At 36.2% G+C, this 12,469-nt stretch overlaps 1 protein-coding gene across 2 annotated transcripts in view; it reads left to right on the forward strand.

Annotated features, from left to right (window-relative positions):
- The first annotated feature begins 2,838 nt into the window (after positions 1-2,838).
- The window catches only part of LOC123866471 (zinc finger protein ush), a 240,163-nt gene continuing 230,532 nt past the window's right edge, over positions 2,839-12,469 (forward strand). The window contains exon 1 of one of the 2 annotated variants that reach the window (XM_045908070.1): positions 2,839-2,980. In XM_045908070.1, the coding sequence (XP_045764026.1) occupies positions 2,941-2,980 (40 nt within the window). In that variant the 5' untranslated portion in view covers positions 2,839-2,940. The remainder of the gene's footprint in view (positions 2,981-12,469) is intronic. The other variant, XM_045908087.1, reaches the window with a different exon arrangement.

A 12,469-nucleotide genomic window follows, 5' to 3' on the forward strand; every position in this document is an offset into this window, starting at 1 on the left:
GATGTCAAATGAAAGAGGAGAAAATTCTTAGTTCATAAATATAGTACAATGTTAAAATACACCTAGGGACAGAAAAAGAATTTCAATAGGTAAGTGCTATAATAAGTCTCTATCGCTAAGTATTGGCAGTTCACAGTAGCAGCCGGGTTTTAGTGCTGTTTAATTTTATAACGGACTTTAGGTATTTTTGAAAGTGAATGCGATATAGGTAGAAATACCTAAGATATCTTTTTTGTGAAAATTAATATTCTAAACTAGGTATAATTATGATGCCCGTGACTTGGTCTGCGTGGATTCAGTTTTTTGAAAATCTCATGGGAACCCTTTAATTTTCCGGCATAAATAGTCTATGTATTAAATCAGGGTTTAATTTAAGCTTTGAAGATAGGTAAATGGGCATCATCTGACCCGCTTTGCCAAAAGTGGCTGACATGAACCAGTTGTACTTACGAGTAAGTAGATAAGTAGGTACCTACATCAAAGATAATAAATATTGTAACCAGTATACTTAATTACTTACTTAGATATTTGATTCAAAATCGATGTGTAAAAGTTATTAAACATTGAAAGGAGTGTGCACATCAATATTTTTTCTTTCATTGTACTTATAAAAATTATTTCAATTTTTTCGTGTTTCGCATGATCCACAACAACGCGACCTAAGTAAGTACCTAAGTAGGTACCTATGCCATTGCAGATCAGAGCCATACCTATTTGGTAAATAGTTAATAATTCGCTTGTGTTCGTCACCGTGGTGGGTATGGTTTCCATACTAAAGTGCCCATTTATCATTCAATCAAAACGGTTCGTTATTTTGGCGTGACGGAGTAGGTATTCAACCTTCCAAATATCCAAACTTTCTCATTAAAAATAGTACTATAATTATTATTATTAAGATTTATAGGTAAGGTTGCCTACGGGCATAGATATAGGCAGGTACCTACTAAGTAGGTATATACCTAAGTACTTACCTAAATTACAGGAGGAACAAAATTTATTTTACAGATGTAGGTACCTACTTACCTAGGTAATTACTAACAACCGGTCAAGTGCGAGTTGGACTCGCTCACGAAGGGTTCCGTCAATGCCATCATACAAGATATACCTACCTAAGTACGTACCTAACACTATGTAAGTACAATTTTTTTAATTTTCATGACGGCTGGCCTCTCTACCTACGCCATCCTACGCCGTGATAAGTACGGTAGGTACAGCCCGCTAACAGACAAACGGACGTCAGACAGACAGGCAGATGTGTCTTTCCGTCAGTCTGTCTAAGTACCTACCTATCTCATGGACCGTACCTACTTAGGTAAGTAGTAGGTAGAGAGGACGGACAGACCCACGGACGGACACGGGATTTTTCATGTTTGTGATTACAAACCAATAAAAAATAATCTTATCTACCTACTTATTTCGTAGCCGATCATGAAACAGTTAGCTACGAACCAGAATTACTTAATTAATATTGTTTAAGTAGTAGGAACCTAATCTTATTTCGTAGCTGGCTACGAAACAGTTAGCTACGAACCAGGATTAGGTAATTAATAGGTACCTACTTTTTATTGCATTATCACGTCAAAAACCTTCATACAAGTTTCAATAACAACTGCACAAAGAATCCAACGTAATCGAATGAACGATGCACAAACGCATTTTGCCTATAATGACTAGGCATAGAGTCCAATGCCAAATTGGGAAACTGAAGTTTCGGCTTCGGACTAGGAATAGAAGCACTTCTAGACTGGCCAGAAAGCTGAAGTTTTGGCTTCCGACTAAGCTCTGGCTCCCGGTCATTTCTGAGGATTGGCTAGGCCACACGCTATTGGCCAGCTTCGGCTTTCGACTATGAAAAACCTCAAACTGAGGTAAAAACTAGAAGCTACGAGAATAATATTATGTCGTAGCTTTATCGTAGCATCCATAGCTACACTAGGGAAGTTGTATCTACTATGCTACTTACCTACATACGTACTATACCTACTAGTTTTAATGATATTACCAAGTAGGTATTACCTAGGTATCTAAAGGTTGTAGGATTTCGTACCCGAAGGATGCCATGTATAGCCTCCGCTGTCCATACATCTGTCTGTCAGCGGGCTGCATCTCATGAACCGTACCTAATAAATAGGTAGAGAGTTGAAATTTTCACACTTACTTATTTTGTATTGCCGCTGTAATAACAAATAATAAAAATTTCAAAATGGCCGCCATGTAAATAAAAAAAAATTAAAAGTGTTATTTCTTGTGCGATGGTACGGAACTCTTCATTCAACTCGAACGAGTTCGACTTGCACTTGATCGGTTCTATTTTTATTGATTGATGTAAGTTAACGCTTACCTAATTACCTACTGTGATCTCACCTGGTGGTAAGTGAGGAAGCATAGTCTAGGATGGAAGCAAGCTAACCTGGAAGGGGTATGGCAGTAAAAAAAGGTACCCAAGTAGGTACTGTACTAGGTAGCCTACCAAAAATATTTTCTTAACTTTTAAATCTTAAAAATATTGTAATTTTTTTCTTTCAATAATTTAAACTGACTAAAGCAGCTCATGATTGGTAACTTAGGTACTGATAAGATAACATTAGACATTAGAAGAACTAGATATCAGTCGTCAGTTAAAATTCATTCGATGACTGAAAACTGATTCCATAATTGTCAATTTTAAAAAAATTAGAGTTTTCTTTCAACCATTTTCCTAAAACCTAGCCTACGCCGCTACGCCTCTACGCAGAGGCTACGCTCAAGGGGGGTGCACACTGCACAGTGGGCGGGGCCAGCCAGCCTTCAGCCTTCGCGAATTGGCACCTCCCGCCTCTAACCAGTCGCGACCCGACCGCCGAACGAGTCGGACGTGCCAGTTGCAGTGTGAAGTTTGCCAGGATTTTATCGTGAAGTGTTGTGTGTGACATGTGGGGACAAGGAGCCCGGCGCTAGGACATGTCGCGAAGGAAGCAGAGCAACCCCAAGCCTTTAAAACGTAAGTTCCGGCTTTCCCTTAGGTAACACTAAAGATAGGTAGAGCTGAGAACAACCTTGCTGACTAGTAAAACTTATTGCACATCTTAAACTAAGTTTAACTCATTGCTTAGAAAAGCAATTTAAAATTTTGACAAATTATACAGGAATTCTAGGCAATGGTACCTACCTAGAACTTACCTATTATACCTATAATGAGAATGATTGGTCTTATAAACTACAAGAGAAAGGAATAATAAGTTAGTTCCAAGTTAATAAATTGTGGAAATAGAGTCAAATAAGTTTCAAACTCTGCCTCTCTATCTTTCTCTATTGACGGTAGAGTTTTGCACTGATTTGGGTCTCTACAAAAGAAAATTGACAGGACCAACAGCTGTAGTACCTGGAAATGCACATACACATTTACCTATGCACTCTATTTAAATGATAAGAGGCATGGATTGACACCTACTATCTTCACTCATAAATGTAATTTAATAATTATACCTATCTTCTATACGTCGTCGTCTCCTACGAATAACGCCACAACGGTCGGAGTGGCGTTTTTTTTTGCTGATTTGAAATCTACTCTCAATTATACATCATCAAAACTCATAAAAGTTTGAAAAAATTTGACTTTGTTACCTTGAAATTAGCTTTTGAAAATAAGCCACAATAGTAGGTACTTGCGGAAAATAAAAGAAGAAAAGATAAAAAATAAAAAGAAAAAAAAGATAAAATCAAAATTTAAAAAACCCCCGTCACACAAACTATATAAGAAAACTAGAAAAGAGCTGATAACTTTCAAACGGCTGAACCGATTTTCTTCGATTATAGCTAAGAACACTCTCGATCAAGCCACATTTCAAACAAAAAAAACTAAATTAAAATCGGTTCATTCGTTTAGGAGCTACGATGCCACAGACAAATACACAGATACACACGTCAAACTTATAACACCCTTCTTTTTGGGTCAGGGGTTAAAAACAGTCATCACGGCCGCAGTGTCAGACTTTTACCGGCCAATCAGGCATAGATCATGCTCGAGGTCAGGCCAAAAGCGCCACTCTGTCACTTTTCATTGGATCAGCGTGGGCGTCATTCTTATAATATGCTTAAAATACTCTTATCACATCACACTAATATTATAAAGGCGAAAGTTTGTATGTGTGTGTGTGTGTGTGTGTATGTTTGTTACTCCTTCACGCAAAAACTACTGGACGGATTTGGCTGAAATTCGGAATGGAGATAGATTATACCCTGGATTAGCACATAGGTTACTTTTTATCCCGGAAAACCAAAGAGTTCCCACGGGATTTCGAAAAACCTAAATCCACGCGGACGAAGTCACGGGCGTCAGCTAGTAACTAGTTAAATATTTAGTTATTTCATTTAAGTAGTTGTAATTCAATCTAGCACTTATAGATTTGCACAACTCCGTGGAAAACAGCCGCTATGGCATTTGTGGCTGTTTTTAACCCCCGACTCAAAAAGAGGGGTGTTATAAATTTGACGTGTGTATCTGTGTATCTGTCTGTGGCATCATAGCTCCTAAACTAATGAACCGGTTTTAATTTAGTTTTTTTGTTTGAAAGGTGGCTTAATCGAGAGTGCTCTAGGTAGCTATAATCCAAGAAAATCGGTTCAGCCGTTTGAAAGTTATCAGCTCTTTTCTAGTTACTGTAACCTTCACTTGTCGGGGGTGTTATAAATTTTTAATTTACACTTGTCATAAAAGCTTTTAACACTTTTACGACAGCATTTCCAAATCAAAAAGGACATAACCGCACTTAGGTATGACCCGACAGAAACGATTCGTTTCCGTGGAATAAAGTCCTAAGGGACAATCTTTTAGATTGCTTTCATGTTCATTAGTATTAAAATAAAACTCAAAAATGCTCCATCTGAAAAGTAGGCTTAGGCTAGGCCATAGACACTAACAAATAAGTTCTGTCTATGACCTGCGCAAATTGCCGTGCAACTTCAGATTGGATTACTTATTTTGTGAGCTCTATTATGGAAGTAGAATAGAATAGAATAGATTTTTATTCAAATAAACTTTTACAAGTGCTTTTGAATCGTCAAATAACCACTGGTTCGGAATGCCGTTCCTACCGAAAGAACCAGCAAGAAACTCGGCGGTTGCTCTTTTCAATTATTCAATTTATAATTATATTATTTTTAATTATTAATTATATTAATATTCGGATAATAAGTGTTCGGAATTGGAACTCACAGGATATGGATAAGTATGGAAATAAATTATTATTTTTATTGACGCTGGTTTTAGGCTTAGGCTAGGCCATAGACAGAAACAAAAATGTTCTGTCTATGACCTGCGCTAAATTGCCGTGCAACTTCAGATTGGATTACTTACTTGTTCTGGAAGTGTTCGGAATTGGAACTCATAGGATATGGATAAGTATGGAAATAAATTATTTTTATTGACGCTGGTTTTTTTTTTCTATGAAAAGGCATTGTCCCTTAGGACGGATAATTATCATAGTAAAAACATAACAAAGTCAGTTAAGTACCTACCTAACTTAGATGTTTGCTTAATTTAGCACTTTACAGGAATAGCGATAACCGGGCATCGAACCTGGCCACAATTTCCTCAACGGCGCGCGTGCGTCAAATACGGGCGCTAACTAATCACAATACCTATTCGGTTTCGCTATGACTTGTAGAATTCGAATGAACAACAAAAATCCCCTCGGGATATTATGGAGTCATCTTAAAAACTTTAGTAATTCTATATTTTCCTTTCTTCTTTAAGTTACCTACCTTATATTATTACACCTAGGTATGTATAGTTTTCCTCTCAAACTACTGAGATATATATCATAATATTTTGAAATGAATTATTGTATTTTCTTCTTATCAACATAAAAAATAAATACGTTCTAAAACGATCAGTACCAAGAAAAAGTTGTCCCGTTGTCATTGTTTGTATTGGAAATCTGATAATAAAATTAATTTGGCAATTGAAACAAGACTCATATACAAGCACAAAATTTATTTAATTAAACTAACTTGATTAACACACTATGGCCAAACTTCGTACAGTTTTCATAAGTACGACTTTCATTTGATCTTCCAACCCTAATTTTATCTTCTTAGGGGTGGGGTTTTGTAAAATCTTTTTTAGCTGTTTTCTAGAAAGCCCTACGCTCTACCTACCTTTCAAGTTAATAGTAGCTTAGATAGGTACTTACCTAGCTTATAAATTTCAAGTTTGTAGGCTTTTAAATACCTAAAGTAGTTCCTGAGATTTCGTGAGTGAGTGAGTGGTATTTCGCTTTTATTTATATAAGAAAATAGATTTCCCAATCTTTACAGTGACTTTAAAGGTTCAACAGATTTTTGATCACACTAAATATTATGTTAGTTAGGTACATAATATTACAACAGTATTGTGTTTCCAATATTTTTAAAATATATTCGTCACTGTTTATAAAAGAGAAAGTTCTCTGATAACCGTTTGGCTCTTTCACGAAATGTCAAGGTGATAATATTATAATATTTTACATATATTTTTAGGGTTCCCTTGTTAAACAGTGAACTCTTGCCTATGGTCACACAAATATCAAACAAGGTTAACTAATTGATAAGTAAATTGTCGTATTTAAACCGCTTTTGCACAGGAAATCTATCAGGATTTTGTTTAATTTTTAACCCCCGACCCAAAAAGAGGGGTGTTATAAGTTTGACGTGTATCTGTGTATCTGTGTATCTGTCTGTGGCATCGTAGCTCCTAAACTAATGAACTGATTTTAATTTAGTTTTTTTTTTGTTTGAAAGGCGAGAGTGTTCTTAGCTATAATCCAAGAAAATCGGTTCAGCTGTTTGAAAGTTATCAGCCCTTTTCTAGTTCCTAATGTAACCTTCACTTGTCGGGGGTGTTATAAATTTATAATTTACACTTATAAATTTATAATTTACACTTATAAATTTATAATTTATAAATTTATTACATTTATAAAATAATTTACACTTGTTAAAACTCTCAAAACCTCAAATTTATTCCTCTGATAAAAGTTTATCGGACGATTAAAAAACCAGCCCATAAAAATACCTATTTCTAGTAGTATTTTCAAAAATACTATTTAAATAAAGCTAATACCTATTTCTAGTAGTATTTTCAAAATTTGAAACATGACAGGGATTTTGAAACATGACAGGGATTTTGAGTCAGATAACTGAAAAATCGGTGCTAAATTAGGTATATGAACAAAAATATCACGACGGCAATTACCTACTTCTTATGCAGTGAGAGACAAAAGTTTACGCAATAGAAAGAGAGGCGTTTACTAAATTTTAAGCCGCAGCGCTGTGCGAGCTGAATTGCACTTTACTGCGTCGTAACAAGAGTCGCTATTTATTTAAATGTCTTTGCGGAGCGAGACTTCTGCACCTGGAAGTTACTATTAAGTATTCTGTGCTTGTAGTTTACAACTAGCGGATGCCTGCGACTTCGTCCGCTTGGCTTTATGTTTTTAACATCCCGTGGGAACTCTTTGATTTTCCGGGATAAAGGCCCATGTTACTCTCTAGATGTATAACTATACTCATGCAAAAATCACGTCGATCCGTGGTGACGAAAAGACTAACCAACAAACCAGTAAACTAACAAACAGAATGATACACTTTCGCATTTATAATCAGTTTTATCGCTAGCATGAACACGGAACCCCACCTTATACGTGTTATGAGTTGCGCTTGACCAGTTTTTTAATTGTATGCGGTACGGGTTCAATACACTGTTATCACGAATTAATGTTTTCTCTGATTGTTTGTTTATCACCGGGTGATATACTGAGTTATATATCGTGGAATCCTCCAGCAACGGCTATCTATCGATCTTTGATCCGCTCATTAAGTCATCATCATCATCATCATCATCAACCGATATACGTCCACTGGTCTCTAGTAGGGACTGTCACACGCCACGGTCTTGCGCTGCCTGAATAAAGGTGCCCACTCACTAGAACTGAACTGCAACTGAACTACGCGTGGCGGCAGCGCCCCGCACGATATTCTCTCCAGCCGCGACGCGCGGCAGTGACGTACGCGCGTACGGCTGGAGAGAATATCGTGCGGGGCGCTGCCGCGACGCGCAGTTCAGCTGCAGTTCAGTTCGAGTGCGTGGGCACCTTAAGGCTCCCTGCGACTCGCCTGATGTTGTCTTTTCACCTAGTGGGGAGTGTTCCAACGCTGCGCTTTCTGGTGCGAGGTCGTCATTCCAGCATTTTTGGACCCCAACGTCTATACTCTATCGCTCATTAAGTAATGGGTAATATTTATTGTGCAACAAAGACGAAAAAGAGACGACCCTCCAAACAAACGCAAGTTTTCCTTCAAAATATTTAGTTTCAAAGTAAGGGCTCAAGGATTTACATACAAATCTTTGTATGAAAAGAGGGAGAGTGCTAGGGAGACTTCTCTTAATTCTTTTATGCATAAATCTAAGAGGCTCATTGTTTTCATGCATTAGGTATAAGAGGTTCTGAAAATTCTTCCGATAGATAGCTACATTATCTCCGAATGGTACTTAATATGTGCTAAAAATTTTATCAAGCGAAAGAAGTCGCGGGCAAAAACCAGTCTAAATATATAAAAGGATAAATATATAAAAGGAAAAGATACCTATTACGCAGACGTAGAATCAGCTAAGAAAGGATTTTTTGAAATTCAACCCCTAAGGGGGTAAAATATGGGTTAGTTTGTGTAGTCCACGCACGTTGATGAAGTCGTGGGCAAAAGCTAAAACTTAGTAAATAAAATCTTTAATCTGTTAATCGCAATATCTACATCCTGGATGATAACCTACCTAAGTGTGAACTTACGCCATTTGATGTAATATTTCATAGATGATACCCACCTAGGTACCTATGATGAGATTAAGTGGGAGCAGAAAATATCAAGTCGTTGTTATAAATAGACGATAAGCGGACAAATAAGATATCACAGAGACAATTATAATATAATTGGTCACTGTTTGTTTATCAGACTGTCACTGTCTCTACCTCTAAATAAAAATATCTACTGTTATCTACATAAACATATCTAGGTACTGGTAGATATGTAGGTATGTCTATAATATTATGTACTTTAACATGAACATTGAACATACTCTGTATTGTTACATATGGGAATTTAATTGTATTGGATTCGCAAACTAATATCCATACTAATATTATAAATGCGAAAGTGTGTCTGTCTGCTATCTTTTCACGGCTCAACAGTTTAACCGATTCTGGCGAAATTTGGTACAGGGTTAGCTTATATCCCGGGGATGTAATCCATGCTTCGGAAAAAACAGTTAAATATTAAATACTGACCCCAAAGAACAAATACTAACTTTTAAATTGTACGTACCCACCTTTTACACACTTAAAATTTTGCGAAACGATTTTAAGGTTAAAACAAAAAAATAACCAGTAATTAAAATTTCGAATTTTATAGTTTACGCGGATTTTATTGATCGGGATCGTGAAATTGTCTGATAAACATTAAGAAAAAATGTAGAAAAGAAAGAAAGAAAGAAATGTAGAAGTTGTGTAGAAAAATCTGCTGAAATCACTAGATTAGAATCAAATAGAATCAATAGATTAGAATAAAAGAAAACTTTAAACTTTGTATGCCTTAACCTTCTGTAATACAGGTAGGTATTTCCTAGTGCAGAAGGTAGGAAGGTAGTGCGGAAGGTAGGAAGGTGTCTTGCTGTGTATGTAATCAGACAAAAAAAAAGTACCAATTTGTAGACAAGTCTGAACAAAGTTGAATAAATTGTGAATGATGATGATCTACGATTTTGCCTCAAAAAAAAAACAGAAAACATTTCTGTGAAGGTCTAGAAGATGCCATCACCGTATAGGTTGAGCGGGACTCGCATTGCAAGCATGGCGGGCAATAGTGTTAGATAAATCTAGGATACTTTTTTTGGATTTATACTAGGATTTTTGCTTAAATTACTTTTAGAAACTACTTATTTATTTCAATTATAATAGAATATGTTATGGAAGAGCGGGGCCGCCCGCCACAAGTACTAGTTTAACACTAGTCACTTACTGGGACGGTCCCAATTTCTATGTTATATGTAAACTTGTTTTTTACCGAAATAAATATTTTTGTATTTGTTTTGTAGGATACAAAACGAAAATGTCCTTTCAAAAGGTCTAGACCCTAGAGTCGCCATTACCACGACATTCAAATCTCAAAGACGCGACAGATAACAGCCCGTGTTAGTGGCCTGGTGTAACAGATTTGGTTTGTCGCTCGCACAGATAGTGGCAAGTGCAGCACTTGACTTGAGTAATGCAAGATAAGGGTTCCCACACGCGCACAGACAACCGATTTATTGACTCATCAATCTGTTTCACGCGCTAATTTGTTATGGATTTTACGATTGCCACTTATTATAGATTCTTGACTCTACATTTTTATACAGTGTGTTGTGTTAAATGAACGATTTTTCTTTACAGAAATTTAGGAAAACAGGGCAGATTTAAACTGTTTTAACATAATCATAGAAATGAAAATCGATCCTATTTAAGAATGAAAATATTATTTCATAATTATTTTTTAATTTTAAAATAAATCAATTAAATATTGAAGTAAGGTGTTATTTGTAATTATGTAGTTGTTATTCTAAACACTTTTCTAAGAATAAACCAATTTACCCTAAAATGGTGATGATTTGGTAAGTTTCAAAAGCGTCCAACTCATCAGGGTATATTGTACTATCGTTTTTTATATTATAAAACTTAATGTTTGTCTGTCTGTTCGTTACGTATGCGTTCACACTTCACGTATCGTTCATCCGTCGAGTTGAAACGTTGTGAAGTTGTTGTTGGCACTTGCGTGAGAGTTTCTGTCATAGTGTCATCAACGCACAATAGGTGAGGCGCGGATCGCATTGCAATACATGCTGATTGCTGGGCAAAAGCTAGTATACATTACATCTTTAATAATGTTAAAAAGTGGTAAAGTTTGTAAATTTGTTTGTGGGAAGTAATCTCTGGAACTACTGATTTTGAATATTCTTTCACCACTACAAAGCTACATTATTCCTGAGTGACATAAGCTATAGTTTATTTTCAAAAAAATAGAGATCCGTACAAAAATTGTAATAGGTAAGCTACCCCTGCGAAGCAGAGGAGGGTCGCTAGTAATTTATATTAATACAATGCGTGGTAAATATTTCTCTACTCAGATCTTCTCAATAAGAAGTTCGAGAGGGTTTCTTTCAATGCAAAACCGATAAATATCGCCGATCAACAGATCATAAAGCAACCCACAAAGGGCCATCCCATCCAATAATTAATCCTGTTTAAGGAAATATGTTTAAGGAAATACAGAAACAAAATGAGCAGGAAACACAATCTTCATGGAAAGCATAACTTTACGCACAATAGAACACCCGTCAACAGCGTTTTGCTTGACTACCTCCTGCGCCCGCGCACAATAAACCTTTGATCTCGCCGAGCCGATATTAAAGTTTAGCAACCGTACAGTTCGAAAATAGCCAGAGTCCAACCATGTCAGTTATTAAACATTTCAGAACTCTCCTAATAATACCCCACAAGTGCAATCCGTGGAAGCATAAGGACCTGTTTCATTTTGGCATTAAAATCTTAATCTTAATTGGAAATGCATTTCGAATATTATTTCACAAGTTGCAAATGAATGAAAATCATAACGAATAGTTCTTGTCATAAAATGTTGAAAGTGTGCTAAAGTCCATTTTAACGCGGTACTTACAACAGGCGCAATTATGCAAGCTATTTTGTCAGGACCTAGTCTTGAGTAATGTTATGTGTACTGTAGTTATTTACCCTTAACACATGCCATCTTTACATAAAATGGACCCAATACAACAGATATACAATGTATTTTTTTAGTATCTCTAACAATAAATGTTCTAACAATAATCAAAGTCAAAGTCAAAATCATTTATTGTACTCTTTTTGATGGTCGAAATTGTTAAATTTGTACGATATAGTGGTGATAATTAACTTAAAACTAAAGCTACGAGGGTTCCAAACGCGCCCAAGTCTGAGAAGAGCCCACAACAAACTCAGCCGGGTATTCTTTTAAATATTTCTTTTAATTATTTAATAAACGAAATATCCCTAACAATTGCTATCATTTTGCGGACTTAATAAAAAACTGTGGCACCCCTTTCCATAACGCCCTGTGACTGCAACGCAAAAATACGTTTGTTTCAGAACTGTATGATTGCTAATCTGCGTTACTATCGAATATGTTTACCGTGTCTTGAGTGGTGTCGCCGGCTGTCCCGGTTTATGCAAGACGTTCCGATATACGGGGATCCGATCTGATTTGCAACTCTTTAGAGGCGTTAGTTGCTATGCTATCTAGAAAATTGTACTCGTTTGTCATTATGATAAACGGTTCTGAAAAAGTACCAATAATAAAATTTAAGGACTTCGTCTGTGGTGGCGTTTGCTGGCGCGCGTGTTGTGACTTTTTGGAGTGTTTTTTTTTT

This window comes from Maniola jurtina, chromosome 1 (genome assembly GCF_905333055.1).
Source record: "Maniola jurtina chromosome 1, ilManJurt1.1, whole genome shotgun sequence".
NCBI classification, from domain to species: domain Eukaryota; kingdom Metazoa; phylum Arthropoda; class Insecta; order Lepidoptera; family Nymphalidae; genus Maniola; species Maniola jurtina.